Genomic DNA, 19404 nt, shown 5'->3' with positions numbered 1-19404 from the left:
TCTTGATTTTTTGATTTGTTAAAAGTAATAGGCAAATAATATCTATTTTGACTAAGTTGTGAGCATTAAATGAGAACACATACCCAAAGGCCAGCAAAGGTCCAGCAAAGTACTGGGCACAAAGAAGGCTCTCAGAATGCATTTCTTGCTTTCTCCCATGGAATACAAACTGCAGAATTCACAGCTATTATTTAGGTTCTGCGTTTTATATTTTTGGAGAAAAGCTAAGGCTGGGTAGAATACTTAACTACGGTGAAACCCTATTATTTTTTTAATGCAATTTAATTTCTCCAACCATGTATTGTCCTGACATTCTACTTAATATTTAACAGTTATTAATTGTTCTGGGATGTGGATATGAACTGTGAAACAATTTTGTGTTGTCGGGTCAGCTTTCAAATAATGGAATTTGGATTGACTTCCCAATTATCAATCCAATTGTAGGAAAAACGTGTGTAGAGGAGAAGAACATTTCTAACTGCTGTGTTGCTAAATAATTTAAACAAAAACGACGTGCAAATACACGTATTTTTCCCTCGGGCCAAACGTTTAAGGTTATCAGAGATCCAGTGTTTCAGGCAGGTAGCATTTTCACAATGTTAGCTAGCTTTTAAGGAGTCAAACGGTAATTGCCTAAGATCCTAGGTTGATTGAGACTGTCTCATAAAACCGATTCTAGAATGGGGCTGGTTATCTTAAATTCCTTTAAGGTCAGGATTATGAAAGTGTGTGAATGAGGGGAAGGGGGGCGCGACACCTTTTTCCCACTCTCGGGTGCTAGCCGCTGCCAGCCGCCGCCAAGCACCGCTGCTGCCGCACCCACGTGGCAAGTCCAGATAGCGCGGCGCCGGGCGGGGGCTGCTGGGGCCCACCTCTCCCTCGGCTCGCCGGCCCTTCCCGCCCGCCGGCCGGGCGCCCGCTCGGTCCTCCACCGCCAGGGGGCGGGCGCGGCTTCCCGGTGGCGGGGGCCCATTGGTCGCGGCGGGGAAGCGGGGAGGAGGCCCGGCAGCGAGTGAGTTGGCTTCCTCCTGGCCACTTGCGGGGGTGAGGGGAAGCCGGAGGAGCCCGGGAGGAAGCGGGGGAGGAAGCGGGGGAGGGAGCGGGAGGCGGCGGCGGTGGCGGTGGGTGCCGTCGGCCCCCGGCAGGACTGACCGCTGAGAGGCCGGAAGGCAGGCGCGAGGCCGGTGAGACGGACGGGGAGGCGGAGGGAGCCGCGGCGGAGGGCGGGGAGGGATGGTGGGCGTCCAGGGGAAGTGGGGCACCCACCCTCACCTTCATCCTCCGCTCACGCGGCCCCCGCCGGCTGGGGGCGGGCCCCGGGGCGCGCCCGGGTCGTCGTGGCGCATCCTGCGGGGGAGGGGCGGAGGGGCGAGAGCGGGCAGGACCGGGGCCCCCGGAGCACGGTTGGCCGGGGTTCGGGCCGCCGCCTCGGCGGTGCTTCTCCTGCTCGGCGTCTCCCGGCCCGAGTCCGCGGAGGGCGGGGCGGCGCCTGCACCTGGCGCTCGGCTCGGTGCCTCGGCCGGGATGCGTGCCTCGCTGGGGCCCCGGCTTGCCGTCGGAAACCCGGGCCCAGTGCTCTGACGAGGCGAGGGTGGAACTGGATGTTGCATTTGTACTCTGTGGAGGGCCGTCTGGGCTCACTTGTAAAGTTTTAGCGTCTCCTAAACTGGAGGTACTTCTCAGTTTTAAAATTCATCCAGCTCATTGATTCTGGGCGTCATTGATGAATGTGCTGTTCCTTCTTTCTTTTTCTTCCCCATTTTCTTGCTACCGTCCTCAAAATTCTCTAGTGTGTACCATGGTTAGTGACCCTAGATCTAAATAATACAATGACAAATTGATGATTTGAGGTTGAGATCTCCCCTCTGTTTCATCATCTTCTCCTTCCACCCTACTTTAAGTTTCATATAATAGAGAGCTGCTGTCTAATCGACAGAACCTTTGTTTTTATTTTCTTTAGTCGGAAACATATAGATAACAAGATGTGATACTAGGTAATTTTAGATTGCTTACTGGGCACTGTGCTGTATGCTTTCATATGCACTTTTATTTCTCACAAGCTAAAGAGTAAGTCCTTTTATCTGTCTTTCTGATTTTTACAGTTGAAAATGTGAACTCTCTTAGAGGTTAAGTAAAGGTACAGGGGTACCAGATGACAGTAAATGCCAGACCCCTTGGACACTTGACTACCTTGTGGGGTTAGTGGTATGCAGTCACATTTACCAAGTTTTTGGAAACATTGCTGATATTCATACAGTGCGTTATGGAGTACAAAGAGATCTCCATTTTAACTTAGAAAATAAATAGTTTATGTTCTTCAACAAGAAATTGGCAGAATCGGCATCAGTTTTGTTCATATCATCAATTGTACCTCTTTCTAAAGGCTGCCCGTCTCTTGAGTTCTTTAGCTGTTTACTGAAGTTACCAACAGCCCCCCCCTTTTTACAGGTGTTAGAAGCTTTGTTTCACAAATTCCATGTAATGTTTTCTCAGCTCACTGAAGACTAGCATTTCTTGATAGTGAGAAATAAACAGTCCGATGCAGTGATTCTCAACCAGGGGATCTCTCAGAATCAAACACAAAGGAGGCTTTTTAAAAAGGACATAGGCCACAGGCCGCGACCCTCCAAAATCCCCATGGGAGTGGACTTTTGTTTCAAAAGGGAATCAGAATAAGACTGAGCACCCCTGGGTTAAAGTGGCTTTCAAAATAAACTTAATAGATATTACAATTACAAAATTTGGATTGCTACCTTAAGCATTGGTAATTAATCTTTCATAATTAATGAAGATACATTAATGAGGGAAGGTAATTGGAGAGAGGGACAAAGGGCTAATAGATTGTTGAGTGGCAAAAAGTGGTAGTCTCGGTTTTGGGTCATCAGTCTTTTTTTTTTTTACTACATATTTTAGATCTTAAGTGGTGTCAGTGTTCAAAAAAATTTTTTTTTTAAAGATTTATTCATTTTTATTTTGAGAGAGTGAGAGACAGACAGAGAGAGCACATGAGACGGGGGAGGGTCAGAGGGAGAAGCAGGCTCCTCACCGAGCAGGGAGCCCGATGTGGGACTCGATCCCGGGACTCCAGGATCATGACCTGAGCCGAAGGCAGTCGCTTAACCAACTGAGCCACCCAGGCGCCCTTCAAAAATTTTTATATTCATTTAAAAATATTGAAGTACCTCATATGTGCCTGTTACTAGGGGTATCATGGACACTGTGAATAAGATAGCTTGGGCCTTCACAAAGCTATTTTCTTTGAGGCAGTGAGTCTTTCTCTTTTTTTCATTTTTATGCCCATTTCTTAAAGCTGAAAGGTGCAAGACCCAAGAACCAACAAATTTTGACCTTAGGTCTCACAAAAATGCAGCTAGCTCAGAGCTTAGTACAGTAGCAAACATTTGTTTTGTCCTTAGTCCACAAGGATTCCTGTCTTTGGGATCACATATCTGGCTTTTAAGCAATAGTTCTGCATTTAGTTGATTCATGAATGGCATTAACCAAATTATTTAATTCCATGCAAGGCCTTATTTTCTTAATTTGGGGAGATTGAGCAAGATTCCTAAGATGTTTAAACTTTAAGAGGTTTTGTGGCTTTCATTGAGCTCCTAAAATACAGTCCGCTGACTTTCAGAGGAGGAAATTAAGTGTTGCAGTTCTCCTAAGTCTCCACCGCTTACCCCACTGCGGTTCTTTTCATTCTCTTTTTCATTGGCCTCCTCCATTTGATTGAAGCTGTTCTAAGATGACTTACATTTCCCTTATTTGTAATCCAATTAATTTTTTCATCTACTCTTTGTGATTTTTCCAGTTTTACTCTGGTGAGTTTTTTTCTGATTTCTTTCTTTAGGAAATTAAATTCATTTAACATAAAATTTACTATGTTAAAGTGTACAACTCAGTGGCATTTAATACATTCACAGTGGTGTGCAGGCATCACCTCTGTTTAGTTCTAAAACACTTTCATCATTCCAGACGGAAACCTCATATCCATTAAACAGTTAACTCCCCATCCCCTCTTCCCTTGAGCCCCAGGCAACCGTTAGTCTGCTTTCTGTCCCTGTGGATTTACCTGTTCTGGATATTTTATATAGATGGCGTTCTATAAGATGTGATCTCTTATGTCTCAGTTCTTTGACTCAGCATGATGTTTTAGAGGTTCATCCGTAGGATAGCATGTAAGAGTACTTCATTGACTTTATGACTAAATGATATTCCATGTATGGATGCATTCCACATTTTGTTTATAGTCATCCATTGATGGCCCCTGGTGAGTTTTTGTGTGCTAGGGAGAAAAAGTTACAGGGACATCTATAGCCGTGAGTCAGTTCCTGAGTGGATTTTGATCTTCAGTTCTACACAACTTAAGACATAGTATGGTGTCAGGTATACTATCAATACCATTCAGTATCTGCAGCTAAGTGATCGTTAAATGTGTTTTGAAGGACCTGTGATCAACAAAGATAAATTTCTTCCTTGTTTCAGAAAATTTTACTTACTACCTGTTCTTTGCAAAAGGCTGCTAACCCTCATTCAGCTTTTGTGGTAGAAATGGCATGCCATCCAGGGCAGACAACGGCTCTGCTCCTCCATTTCTTCTCGTGGAAGGTTTGACCGACAGCATTACGTCCCCTCTGGGTCCGTTAAATTCTGTAAACTATTTAAAGACAGTTTTAGGGCGCCTGGGTGGCTCAGTCGTTAAGCGTCTGCCTTCAGCTCAGGTGGTGATCCCAGGGTCCTGGGATCGAGCCCCGCATCGGGCTCCCTGCTCAGCCGGAAGCCTGCTTCTCCCTCTCCTACTCTCTCTGCTTGTGTTCCCTCTCTCACTTGTGTTTCTCTCTGTCAAATGAATAAATAAAATCTTAAAAAAAAATACAGTTTTAGTGGAGTAGCTATGTAGGGTATTCTTAAACATTCACTCAGAGTAGGAACTTGTAACTTCTCGCCTGGTACAGTGTAACATAGTTTTAGGAGATGAAGGTAGTTAGACTGTATGGAAATTTGTGCCTTTCTCTAATCTTTTTTTGTTGTTGCAATTTGTGAACTGGACACTTCTTTACATATGTGGAACTTCTTACAGTTAAAATGTATTTAGTGTTATTTTTGCCCTTGTTCTCAATGATAGGTATTTTTGTCAGTCCATCTCTCTTTTCCTGGATGGTACAGTGTGGGATTAAGTGGTTTACATTACAGCTGTTTAACCCGCAGTTGTAGAACTCGGAAGGAGCAGGCCAAACTAGGTGTCATTTTCTGTTTTTGGCATGTTGGTGCTCCCATTTACAGAAATCTGATCACCATTTGATTTCTTCCACTGGATTATAACTTTTTAAGCGAAATTCTGCTTTGGTGGGTGAGGAAAAACTGCAAGAAAACATTTGGGTAATTTTGAATCCAATACTGTTGTAACTAACCATTGCAAACAAGAGTTCTCTCTTCGCTGTTCCTCAGTATGTTGTCTCCAGATTTATTCACTGCCCGCTTTTCCCTCCTCACCCCAACAGGAGACCTGGCCCAGAGTCAGGCTGATTTCCATTCATTGTTAAGGAAATAATGAAATTCTTGTTTTATGAGTTTTACCTTTGGGCTTTTTTGGCCTTGATCTGCCTCACCGCCCCCGCCCCCCCATCTCTAAACTTCTCTGTGTGTTTGGATTGCTGTACTGTAGATCTGAAGTTCTCAGATCTGAGTGAGAGTGAGAACCACCTGGGGAGCTCATTAAACATGCAGGAGTTTTAATCCTCCTAGGGATTCTGGGCTCAGGAATTTGCATTTTAAAAAGCCCACCAATAATCGTGGTGTCCATGCTGTGGGTTACATTTGTAGTTAGGGCTTCAAAGAACCAGATATACTGGTTTACAAAATCTTGGATTACAAAATCCAAGATATTTGTAAGGTACACTATTATTTTATATACTACCATGGGGGAAAAATGTGGTTGTAAACCTCATCCCAGTTTAAGACATGTTATGATGAGGGAAGTAGTGTATACCTTACAATCAATAAAATCATCTTAGGTGCCCCAGGAACCACAGGCCCCTCTTAAGGTAAATGATTATGAGTCATAGAAGCTATGAGATACAAGAATTACAGTGTAGCATTTCTTCAGATCTTTTACCATGTAAAGTATTTGTTTACAATACAATTTAATGTAAGGTGTCCTTACCTGACATTTATTTGTAATGAAGATTATACTGATGACTTGTTTTAAAATGCAAGGTAGCTGGATGGAAGGGTGTAATGTACTCCAGTTTGGCCCCGTATCATTTTCATCCTATCCATTTCTAGTCATTTATGTGTTGATAGTTCAGTTCAAAAGTCTTATTTCCAGTTTCTTTGTACTTTAGTGATTTCCATTTTGTAATTACTGAGATACTAATGTAATGTCACATTGACATCATGTGTGGCTTGACCATTTGATTTCTATCTTTCTTATCACCCTTTTTCTTTTAGAGAGTCCCTGTTGATGCCAGGAGCTGATAATATGCATGTATACCAGCCATCTACTGTCCTCTCTTGAGTAGTTACAGGATATAGTGGTAATAATCAGGGTAAACAGCAGTTTGTCTCTGAATAAACCTGAACTCTGGCTGCCAACTGAAGAAGTGCCTTTGTGGCATATCAGGTACTGAATGACAGAATGCCTGTGTGTTCCAACAAATCTTTCTCCACTAATGAGAATTCAGCGAAGAGCAACCCCACCTACTTAGGGTGCTTCCTTCAGTGGTATCATCTTAGAAAATGAAATATTTTTGTCAGGAAAAGGTTGGCTAGCCCTGTTAGATTTGGGAGGGGAAGCAGAACACATGTCCATTTAGTTTTTAATCACCTGAAGTATTTACAGAAAACGTGGTTAAAAAGCTTCTTGATCAACTGAAATATTTCCAAAATCTGATACCTCAAAGTCCTGAAGAGGTAAGAACTTTAGATCTCTAGCTAATTCACATGGGTTGAAGGAGTTGGACTAGGGAATCCTTAACTTTGAGATGAATCATGTTGAAATACATTTTCTCTTAGGATGTAGTGTGGGTGATCTGCCAAGTGTGGTTACTTCTCCCTCCACTGAGTCTTTGGGGTGAGGTTGATCTAGGAGAGGCACGGGCATGATTTTACTTAGCAGGGCTCCTTTGCTTTTGTACATGGAAAGACAGGTTGATTGTCATATTTCATTCTTAGAAGAAGGGCATTTTATCTAACTGCTGTAGATCAGGTAGACGTTTTCAAAGGGTTGCTCTCTCCATTCCCTGCCAGGAGAACCAACTAAAAACAAGGTGTAGGAATTTATGGTGGACTATGGAGGAAAGCAAAATTCACCCAGAACAATCCCAGTATGCTTCATATTAAGCATTGGTTAGCATTCTGGAGGGGAGTTAGAAACACTTTCTGGCTCATCTGTGCTTTTTCATAGTATGCTTTTAAATCTTTTTGATTTTTAGCCATAATTAGCTACTAATCCGCTTTTTAATGTATTTTGAATGTGATGCATTACAAAATAAGAAAAGCCATTTGATGGTAGTTCAGATAATGTAAAAAATCTAGGCATAGATTATATCCCTCTCTTCCCAATGTTTTCAATAGGAAATTAAAATTCTTTTCTGAAAGATTTATTGGTACTCTTGAGCCATTATTTAAGTTTTGGTCTGTTGCTTTACAGTCTCACATTTTTGAAAGCCGCTTTGCAGAAGGAATAGGTACAGTCATGTTTTTCTTCAGTGATCATTTGAAAAAAATAGTTATTCTTGACATTATAGAATCCATACAGATCTCCTCTCCCCATTCCCAGGAATATGTTGATTTTTTGCTCCTTTTTTCTTCTAGTCGAAAGAAGGTTAGTTTGGTCCTTTAAAAACCTGGGATACTTTTCTAATTGTTAGGTAGTTATTTAAAAAAATTTTCAAAAAAAAAAAAATTTTCATTTGGGGTGCCTGGGTGGCCAAGTCGATTAAAAGTGTCTGACTCTTGATTTCTGGCCAGGTCATGATCTCAGGGTTGTGAGATCGAGCCCTGTATTGGGCTCTGCACTGAGCTTGGAGTCTGCTTAAGATTCTCTCCCTCTGCCCCTCACCCCCACCTCTGCTTGCATGCACTCTCTCTTTCCCTCAAAGAAAAAAAATTTTTTTCCTTTAATTATTACCAGGTTAAACCTACCCGGTTCTTAAAAAGGTGTGTAACGTGTGTATGTTGAAGTGGTAGACTCTTTTAAATGGATGCATTTTCTAGGATTGAGAATCAGAGTGGCCTACTAGTACTGAAATACTTTATGAAGTTAGTAATCGGATTTTTTTCTATTAAGCATTTAGTGTTAACACCAAATTCTATTAAATTCATAATATTCATAACACAATGAGAGCAGCTCAGATGTCATAATCAGTTTTTAAATGTTCTGGTGCTTTCAGATGAATGCAGTCTTCTCACTCCTCTGCATTCTGTCATTTTAAAAATGTATCTAGCCTGGCAAGGTGAGTGTGTGGTGAGACAGGGTACTTGATAGCAGTCTGCAGCTACTATAGTGATAGTTTGTGGGTTTTTTTTTTAAGTAAAGATTTTTGAAAGCTTAATATTTGCAATTTTAAAAGTTGATCAAACATCGGATACACACCCACCTGCTTTAAGCCTATCACAAAAATAATCACTTTTAAATACCTATGTAAAGAAAACAGTAGTGTCAGTTTTCTTCACCAACATAATTTTACAGTTAATGAAATGGATTGTAATAACATTAATTTTTTTTAATTTTTTATTGTTATGTTAATCACCATATATTACATAATTTGTTTTGGTGTACTGTTCCATGATTCATTGTTTGTTCATAACACCCAGTGCTCCATGCAGAATGTGCCCTCTTTAATACCCATCACCAGGCTAACCCATCCCCCCACCCTCCTCCCCTCCAGAAACCTCAGTTTGTTTTTCAGAGTCCATCATCTCTCCTGGTTCGTCTCCCCCTCTGACTTACTCCCCTTCATTCTTCCTCTCCTGCTATCTTCTTCTTTTTCTTTTTTCTTAAAATATGTTGCGTTATTTGTTTCAGAAGTACAGATCTAACCCTAACATTAATTTTTATCCATTTCTTTATACCTGCTCAGATTGCTTTGGAAAACATTCCAAAGTCTAGATTATACCTGTGTTTGCTATAGATGGATTGCTTCATTTATGGGAAGGGAAGGATTTTTTTTTTCCTTCCTTTTCAAGAGGATCCATTATGTTGTTCCTCATGGAGTACCTGCTTCTTCCAATGGAGACCAGTGGAGTAAGAAACTGTATGATGAACGCATACAGAACACAAAATTTAGGGTTGTTCCATCTGTCCTACATCTGTGGCAGTACTTCCAAGAGGACCAGTAGAAGCCTTGTGGAACTTATGTCCTGCAAATAACCCTGCAAGAAATGTTGAAATATTAGGGCATGGTCTATTTTAAAAGTTTTTTTTGTTTGTTTGTTTGTTTTTAGTTTAAATTTTACTTTTGATTTCTGTCTCAGGTTGTCAAATTACGACCCATGGGTCACTGTGGCTCCTGAGCCAAGATAGGTTTTTATGTTTTTAAGTGATTGGGAAAAAAGTCAAAAGAAAAGTATTACTTGGTAACATGAAAACTTTATGAAATCCAAATTTCAGTGTTCATAAAGTTTTATTGTAACACAGCTGGGCCCATTGTTTACGTATGTCTATGGCTGCTTTCCAGGTACAACTGCCAAGCAGAGTAGTTGCCATGGGGACTGTATGTATGGGCAACAAAACCTAAAATATTTACCGTCTGGCCCTTTTGCAAATTGTTTTTAACGCCATACTTCTGTTTGTAAACTATGGGAGAGTAACTCACCCTCATGACCATTAGGTGTAGAGTCGTTTTGTTTTCAGTGTTTGCTCATTTCCCTCTTTAACTGCTCTAGGACTGAAAATGTAATCTCTTACGTTCTGATTTTGAGGAAGCCTGTTATTAGGCTGGGTTCTTTAGAGATACTGCACCGTTCTGATTTTGAGGAAGCCTGTTATTAGGCTGGGTTCTTTAGAGATACTGCACTGAGAGGAGATAAGATACCGGAGATTGATCGATAATCCTGAGGAATTGGCTGCTGTGGTTGTGGAGGCTGAGAAGTCCCAGGCGGCTGGGGGAGCCAGTGAATCTTCCTCCAGCCACGGAACCGACAAAGCCCGCGTTGGAAGTTTCAGTCCTGATTCCAAGGCAGCTGAAGATGACGTTCCAGGCGGAAGACTGTGTGGGCAGAGAGAGCTAATTCTCCCTTACTCAGATTTTTTTGGTTCTGTTCAGGCCTGCAATTGGATGAGGCGGATTTTTGTTGGGGAGAGCCACCTGCTTTACTCAGATGTTAGGCTCATCCAGAAACACCCTCACAGACAATCTCGTAATAACGGTTAAGCAGATATCTGGGTATTCCATGGCCCAGTCAAGTTGACACATAAAATTTAGCCATCATAGGGCCTAAATGTACTGAAACCTATCTGCTTGCACTGACCTTTGTTTTTCTTCGTCTTTGTGAAAAGCCCTAGTTTGCATGAGTATTACAGTCACCCGAACTTCACTCAGTTGATGCATGTGCATTGCCATTTGACTAGCACCGAATTAAAGTTGGATTGAATTAAGTGATGGTTTCTTTATATTTGCAGAGAAGGATTTATAGTACTTTCTTCTGGTTTAGTTGATTGTCGCTTGTTAATAGTGAATCCATCAGTGGGTGTTTTTGTATGCTTCATTTTCTTCTATGCTTTCTGTCTTGGAGGGGTGTTTTAATATGTGCGCTTAATCATTTTGATGAACTGTCAGATCTCTGGAGTGGCTAGTTGGCAGCAGAGGTTAACAAATTCCTGAGCAATTTACAAAAGCCACATTGATTGGCATGGAATTTGGTCAGCAAGTTGCTTCTATTAGAGTATGTCAGTGAGCTCCTGAGGTGAGGGGGAAGTGTATTTGTACTATCAGCTTCTTAACCCTTTGTATGACTTGAGACAAACCCTTTGATCTCATTTCTAATGCCATCAAAACACGCACTACACCTAGGGGGCTCCTGGGAAGATTACATAAAATAAGAATGTGTACAAAAAGCACTGCTGAGTGCATTACCTAGTTTATTTTAATTGACAAGACCTTCCCCTCCTGGTAAATAATTGTTTTTATGGCTTATTTAGTTGAAATAGAATGGTGTTCTTGTTGTTCACCTGTTGTAACTCAAGTCTACTTCTTAAAGAGAGAATGAAAGTATCACTTGATCTCTGTTTTTATCTGTTGTCCTCAAATTGATTAATTCTAGGTTGAGGCCTGTTGAGTCAGGCCTGATTTTAATAAAACTTGACCAAATTAGAGTAAAGTAGGTAGTTGGGTTAAAGAAAATGTTTAAATGACAAGGTATTCAAAGAAATTCTGGATGTCAGTCTGAGATCCTAATGTGGGCTCTCTTCTGCAGTCTAGGTCACATACTGTTCTGTGGCCGAGGGGCATTGGGGTGGCCCTCCTTGCAGCATACTCTCAGATGATTGTGCACTTCTACACATTAGCAGCCTGACTGGGTTTGAGCATTTATTTAAAACACTGAAACTTGTTGTTTTGACTTAGACTACACTCTTGGGGAGCAAAGGTACTATCAGAGGTTTTTTGGTTTTGTTCCTTTTTTTAAATTTTATTTTATTATGTTAGTCACCATACATTACATCATTAGTTTTTGATGTAGTGTTCCATGATTCATTGTTTGTGTATAACACCCAGTGCTCCATGCAGTATGTGCCCTCCTTAATACCCATCACCAGGCTAACCCATTCCCCCACCCCCCCGCCCCTCTAGAACCCTCAGTTTGTTTCTCAGAGTCCATAGTCTCTCATGGTTCATCTCCCACTCTGATCCCCCCCACCTTCATTTTTCCCTTCGTACCATCTTTTTTTTTTTAACATATGTATTATTTGTTTCAGGGGTACAGGTCTGTGGTTCATCAGTCTTAACAATTCACAGTGCTCACCATAGCACATACCCTCCCCAAAGTCTATCACCCAGCCACCCCATCCTTCCCACCCCCCCACCACTCCAGCAACCCTCAGTTTGTTTCCTGAGATTAAGAATTCCTCATATCAGTGAGGTCATATGATACTTGTCTTTCTCTGATTGACTTATTTCACTTAGCATAATACCCTCTAGTTCCATCCACATCATTGCAAATGGCAAAATTTTGTTGTGGTTTTTTTTTTTTTTTTGATGGCTGCAGACTATTCCATTGTATATATATACCACATCTTCTTTATCCATTCATCTGTCAGTGGACATCTTGGCTCTTTCCATAGTTTCGCTGTTGTGGACATTGCTGCTATAAACATTGGGGTGCATGTACCCCTTCGGATCACTACATTTGTATCTTTAGGGTAAATACCCAGTAGTGCAATTAACTGGGTCGTATGGTAGCTCTATTTTCAACTTTTTGAAGAACCTCCATACTGTTTTCCAGAGTGGCTGCACCAACTTGCATTCCCACCAACAGTGTAGGAGGGTTCCCCTTTCTCCGCATCCTGGACAACATCTGTGGTTTCCGGACTTGTTAATTTTAGCCAATTTGACTGGGGGTGTGAGGTGGTATCCCATTGAGGTTTTGATTTGGATTTCCCTGATGCCGAGCGATGTTGAGCACTTTTTCATGTGTCTGTTGGCCATTTGGATGTCTTCTTTGGAAAACTGTTCATGTCTTCTGCCCATTTCTTGATTGGATCATTTGTTCTTTGGGTGTTGAGTTTGATAAGTTCTTTATAGATTTTGGACACTTGCCCTTTATCTGCTATGTCATTTGCAAATATCTTCTCCCATTCTGTCGGTTGTCTTTTGGTTTGGTTAACTGTTTCCTTTGCTGTGCAAAAGCTTTTTATCTTGATGAAATCCCAATAGTTCATTTTTGCCCTTGCTTCCCTTGCCCTTGGTGCTGTTTCTAGTAAGAAGTTGCTGCGGCTGAGGTGAAGGAGGTTGCTGCCTGTGTTCTCCTCAAGCATTTTGATGGATTCCTCTCTCACATTTAGGTCTTTCATCCATTTTGAGTCTGTTTTTGTGTGTGGTGTAAGGAAATGGTCCAGCTTCATTCTCTGCATGTGGCTGTCCAATTTTCCCAACACCATTTGTTGAAGAGACTTTTTTCCATTGGACATTCTTTCTGCCTTGTCGAAGATTAGTTGACCACAGAGTTGAGGGTCCATTTCTGGGCTCTCTGTTCTGTTGGTTTTGTTCCTTTCTAGTCTATCTTAAAAGTGCTCTTCCTACCACCAGTATTCTAGTTTTGGTAAATAGCTCCAATTTCTGTATCTCTACCTTTTTAATGAATGTATCAGAAAAACTGTAGATTCTTCCACCTGTTGCTTCTGGATTCAAGAGCTGTGAATTTCTAGCCCAGGACTTTTTACTTTTTTACTGTTGTGTTAATTTTCTGTGAAGCTGTTTTATCCTTGCTTGATTGTTGGAGGTTCAGCCTGAGGTTTATGTCAGGTATATTCCACTAAATTTCTGCTTTTTTCTCCTTGAGATGATTATATGTAATGATTTTCTTTGTTTTTTAAATGTCATCCTAAGAAGACAAGTTAGGAATGACTTGGAATTAGCATACTGTAAACACGTTCCTTGATATGCTCTCAAATATATTCGATACTTTTTCCTTATGCTGATCTACACTCTTGCGTCATTAATTTGTCATAAGCAAACTAATTAAAAATGCGTTAGGCTGAGATTTTATGAGATTTTAATTTAGAGATTTTATGAAATGTTCTCTCAGAAATTTAATGGAAAACATGAATTCCGCTAGACATTTGCAGTCGCTTATTGTGGTCCTGTTAGTATCAGTGTAGAAGCAGGCCTGTGGGACAGTGCCAGTGGGGGTGGTTTGTGAGGTGGTGACTTCGCTGGCGCAGGGGTCCTCTGCGGGGTTGGAAGTAGTGAAAAAGAACAGCATGCATCTGCCCAACTGCTTACCCATTTCCAAAGAAATTTTCTAGGCCACATTCAGATAAGAGCGAAGTTATTTTGGAATATTAACTGGGAGGAAAGTGAGTGTTGTGAGTGTAGTGTTCCATTTTGCTGGAAGTCAAAAGAGGATTTAAAACCAGTCATGCGTTTCATTTGAAAAGCCAAGGATTTTTTTTTTTCTTTCTGCTTTTATGTGATGGCTTATGGATACTTTAGTATCTGTTGTTTCCTTTTAGTATTTCCCTAGCCTGTGGATAAGTAGTTAGCTTAAATAGATTGATAACACTGGCTTTTCGTATTATGTGCAAGGTGTTCAGATAACAGAGGAAAAGAAATCAATAATGCTCCATTTGCTATTAGTTTAAATGTTGATATTTTCTTCAGGGGAAATTGGGCAGAAGAAAGGGAGCTCTCCTATGAACACTGGTCCTTGGATGCTCACCACCCCCACCCTGGTCTATTTCTTACTGGTGAATGAACAAACTGGATGGTTCACTTCCTTTCTGTGTCCTTCAGGGGTGTGCTGCTATTTTTATTTAAAACATTCTGTGAATTACTAGATCAGACATCAGCATTGAAACATCGGTATCAAGGACAATCTAAAACAAAGGTCTCAGATTCATTAATCAAAATTTTCTTTTGAATTCCTTTCCTATACCATAGGTGGAGTAGACTGAGGCAGCTGTCTAGTTAAACCTCTGCATGAATTTCCTATCAAACTCATTTACTTGCTTTTTCATTTTCTTTTTAAAATTTCATCTATCTTGAGTAATTTCCTAGGAGGGAAACACACACAAATGTCATGACATTTGTCTAATTAGGTTATTATATATACTTCAAGTCAAACTCAATCTAGGCAGGAATGCTCATTCTAGACCTAATGATGTTTGCCTTTTCTTTTGATTTTAGGAGGTTGTTTAATGAAAAGTGCCATAGACTGAAAAACGAAACATGAGGGTAGCAGGTAAGATACTTAATTCAGTAGAAATAGTTTTACTTTTCACATAACTTGTTTATTTAAATGGCTAAAGGAGAGAGTAAGTAATCTTTTTCTATATTAAGAACAAAGCTGATACAGATACATAACAGACTAAATCACTACTTCGCCTACTTTTTTATGTAGTCAGTAAATCACAAATTGGACAGACTTTTGTGAAAATTATTTATATGAAATTTTTTTAAGTTATGGCTTTAATGTTTATGTTCTTATACATTAAGCTTATTTGCCTAATAGAATAAAATGCCCATATAAGTAACAATTTTGACAACCTAAGGAGACTGATTTTTGTTTTTGCTAAGTTCTTGCTTTTTGAGAAAAATAAGTCATAAAGTTTAGAAGAAGCTTACGTCTTTGCTATATATGTACTTACCTGGAAACGAAACTAGTGTATGTGAACAATTCGGTAAAATGTATGTTTGCTTAAGTGAATATTTGCTGGTTCGAGTTCAATCTGCCTAAGTGAGGTTATGTCTAAGATAAGCATATTGAGGAAATTGCAAAACATAGCTCGATGTTCATAGTGTTAAGGTAACTATCTTTAAACATTATAGAAAGATGCATAAATACTGGGAGAGGCTGACGCCCTCTTCTTGCCTTGACTGTGAAAGTGTGTTCTCCCAGTGCCTCCCCTCCCTTCAGCACAGCCAAGGCCCTAGACGAAACGCACACTTTACGTAGAAATTTCTACTATGTAGAAATTTCTACTTCTATACTTTCCAGCATAGAAGGTAACTTGTAATTTCTCAAAATCGAGATCGTCTTTCTTGTAATTATCATCTTCTCACCAGCAAGCCAAGTATTTTCCTATGGGGGGGCATCTCTTAAAAAGTGTCTAAAGTCAAGGTGGGTGAACAAAACGAGACTTCTTGCTTCAGTCGTCATTTTGTGGAATCAGGTGCAGGTGATTAAACCTCATACTCATTAAGCAGAGATACCAGGGTTCACAGATGCCCTTGTGGAAATTTGGAAATCTGGACCCCTACAAAACTGTCCTTTTTTTGAGTAGCTATTCAGTTGTTGAAGGAAAATATTCCCAGAAACTAAGAGCTTATTTGTGGTTTAAAAAACATATTACAATGTCTTTTTTTTTTAATGATCTTTGAATACGGCAGGACTGACTACTGATGGTCACATGTCTCCACATGATTTTAAAAGTACAGTAATTAAACATAGTGATTGAAATAATCAAGTTTTCTCTTCCTCACATGACTACACTCATTCTAGTTGAAATTAAATTTTCATTTAGTTCATTTCTCTGATTCTGATTTCATTTAGTTCATTTCTCTGATTCTCCAATTCCAAGGTCAATTGATAAATATTCACTGAGTACTTATTTTATGTTTAGCAGTATTCCTAGTATTGGTCTTGAAGGGGTTGGTTTTGATGAGCAAAGAGAGATTAGCTGTTAATTTATTGCCTTTAGCGTGCTTAATCTTTTCTAATTTAAGAAAATCTAGTTGCTTTGAAATATTCTCATAGCCTTTATTTTTATAGTAAGGCAACAGTGTCTAAAGTGTATGCTTTTTGGTTTGTGAAAAATAGGGACACACTCAGATTAGTGCAGTCCATGGCTAGAAAGAAGAGAGAGTCTCATGGGAAGTTAAGAATGGGGACTATGACAATAGCCAAACTATGGAAAGAGCCTAGATGTCCATCAACAGATGAATGGATAAAGATGTGGGGTGGTGTGTGTGTCACACACACACACCCCACATCTTTATCCATTCATATATCTACACAATGGAATATTATGCAGCCATCAAAAAATGAAATCTTGCCATTTGTAATGACGTGGATGGAACTAGAGGGTATTATGCTAAGTGAAATAAGTCAATCAGAGAAAGACAAGTATCATATGATCTCACTGATAGGATGAATTTCAGAAACAAGACAGAGGATCATAGGGGAAGGGAGGGAAAAATGAAACAAGACGAAACCAGAGAGGGAGACAAACCGTAAGAGACTCAATCTCAGGAAACAAACTGACTGTTGCTGGAGTGGTGGGGGGTGGGAGGGATGGGGTGGCTGGGTGATCGACACTGGGGAGGGTATGTGCTATGGTGAGCGCTGTGACTTGTGTAAGACTGATGAATCACAGACCTGTACCCCTGAAGCAAATAATACATTATATGTTAATAAAAAAAAAAAAAAAAACCTTGTAAAGTTGAAAGGATTAAAATTTTTAACCCCACCCCCCCCCCCAAAAAAAAAGAATGGGCACTATGGTGTGGTATGGTCAGGTCCCTTTAGGTCCAGAGTTGAACGGTGACTAGCTCTGGAGGAGACCCCTCTGTAACAGAAGTTCTAGAACTCTAGCATTATGGAGGCTGTGCTAGTATTTACCTGCCTGCTCCTTTCTGGGGCCATCTGTTTATTCTGTTAACCAGTTCATTTCTCGATCTCGAACTTTTCTCTGCCTTAGAGCTTTTATTTCCTCTTAGTTCCTCTGAGGGTCCAGTGCCAGTGACTAGGTCTTGGGTGAAGACTCATTTCTGCCAGTAACTAGTTATGTGACCTTAGGCAAGTGACCAAAAAATTTTCAGCCTTGATTTCTTTTCTGTAAAATGAAAATAATACACTGGAAAGCTGTGCTAATGCGATTATGCTTATAAAGCATTTAGCTCTATAGAAGGTACTCAGTAAATGGTGTGTGTGTGTATTGTATACACAAATGTATATATGTATGTATGCATATATATGATGTATATGTTGTATACAGTTTGTTTAGTGTAGGCTCAGGTCTAACTTCGTATTGAATTTAGTCTAGAACTTTCATGTATTATAACCTTGATATTTCATTCATTTTAATATTTTAATCTTAAACGCTAAAGGTTTCATATAGCTGCTCTAAGGGGCAGGGAAAAGTTATCTCTGGTTGCACATGCTCATGATTGCTAGGAAATGAGTGGTTAAGACTGTCATATGATACACAGTCTTCCAGCCCTGGGTCTTAAGTGATCAAGAAGGAATGTGTCACCTCTTAACATTCATCTATTTAGCAAACACTTGTTGAGAGGAATGACTATGTCCAGGCACTCTGCTAGATCCTTGGGGGCAAGAGCTCAAAGCCTATTGGAATTTTGCTCTCTTAGGCACTAAACATGTAGGCAACTTGTAGTTGCTTTTGAAAGTAAGTGATTTTTGGCAGGGAGAAGGTCGGACACAGCAGGTGCGGAGATTGATTAGGTTAGTGAGGCTTCCTCACTGCCATCTCATTTCTGTGTTTGTAGAGTGTTTCTAAATAGAAGTGCGGAGCTCTGTGAAACCAGCACTTCTCAGCATCACTGGCCCTTTGAGAGCATCAGTTCATTCTCTTCCCGCTCCTTGAAGGATGTAGTCCTAGTTCTTTAGGTTTAGGAAATTAGAGCGAACATATAGTTCCTTTTTTACTCTTCCTTACCCACTGAGTTGAGTTTTGGTAGTGCTTTAGGAGAATGTGGTAATTTGGTGCTAGAATGGAGTACTGTACCAAGCACTGGGCCCCATCAGGGTCCCTGGATTCTGGGCCTTCTGCTGCTGCGATGTTATTTGTAATCGGGCGCAATTGCCTGACCTCTGGGCTTTTGTGTCCTTAAGGGTGGAGAGATGCCTCCTGATCCCATCTACCTCTTTTAGATCAATATAAATTAAACTTTTGGTAAGAGGGGAATGGAGATGGTACAGGCAAATATTAGTATTATTGAACAACCTAATGAGATGCTCTGAGATCCTAGGGGAGAGGGAGGATATTTCTTCCTTGTCATTTTCCATTTCCTTTCCTGTCTTGCACTTTTTTTTTCCTTTCCTAGATTTGCCTACCTATGGAGAAAAAAGACAAGTCATCGATTCCTGTTAAGCAATTAGTTAGCTAGTAGCTGGCAGTGCTAACTCTGTAAGGCACTCAGAAATGATTAAAGGTGGAAAGGTATGAAAGTCTACGAGTGTGTCTTGATAGAGCTTATCATGTAGCCGCACTATGAAGCATGTGCGATAGGTGCTAGATTAAGTCCTCTAGGATTCCCGGAGGATAAGCGTAAGGATGAATACTTTGTTGTTCGCCATAGCAGGAGCGCTTGTGTAACTTTGTTGTTCGCCATAGCAGGAGCGCTTGTGTAGCTCTAAGAGATAGGATGGTGATAGGACAGTAAACCTGTTATATGTCACTTGAGAGTTCCTTACTTAGCGTCATGGTGTTGCTGTAGTATCTCCACAAGGTCCAGCGTTTTTGGATTATCCCTGTATAGTGTTGCCCTTTGTATTTGGAAAGGGTTAGGAATGCGTCAACCCACATACTTGATGATGGTGTTCCATTTGCCATGATACTTTTGTGTAGTTTTGGTTTTTTGTTGTTGGTTTTGTTTTTGTTTTTTCATGAGAAAACTAGGCAGATGAGTCAAGCAGTCTTGTGTTTGGATTACTAGCCAATCTGATAATTCTTTAATCAGGAAAATCCCTTATCTTGATGGATGGTGGGTGCAGTTTTTGTTG

The 19404-nt window shown here is 40.5% G+C and overlaps 1 protein-coding gene and 1 pseudogene across 3 annotated transcripts in view; one reads left to right on the top strand and one right to left on the bottom strand.

The window, feature by feature from the left end:
* Positions 1-661: 661 nt before the first annotated feature.
* Positions 662-1705, bottom strand: LOC148162533 (uncharacterized; annotated as a pseudogene).
* FAM3C (FAM3 metabolism regulating signaling molecule C) overlaps positions 995-19404 on the top strand; it is a 54111-nt gene continuing 35701 nt past the window's right edge. Inside the window, exons 1-2 of one of the 3 annotated variants that reach the window (XM_088018324.1) lie at positions 995-1012; positions 14847-14901. In XM_088018324.1, coding sequence (XP_087874450.1) covers positions 14889-14901 — 13 coding nt within the window. In that variant the 5' untranslated portion in view covers positions 995-1012; positions 14847-14888. Of the gene's footprint in view, positions 1013-1091; positions 1185-6544; positions 6623-14846; positions 14902-19404 lie in introns of those variants that run through there. The other 2 variants (XM_028104935.2, XM_028104936.2) reach the window with 2 other exon arrangements.

The sequence above is a fragment of the Eumetopias jubatus genome, unplaced genomic scaffold, assembly GCF_037043125.1.
Source record: "Eumetopias jubatus isolate StellerSeaLion01/CBP00866 unplaced genomic scaffold, mEumJub1_p1.0 scaffold_14, whole genome shotgun sequence".
Taxonomy (NCBI): domain Eukaryota; kingdom Metazoa; phylum Chordata; class Mammalia; order Carnivora; family Otariidae; genus Eumetopias; species Eumetopias jubatus.
Note: the sequence above shows the minus strand (reverse complement) of the source record. Positions and strands in the feature narration are given on the sequence as shown.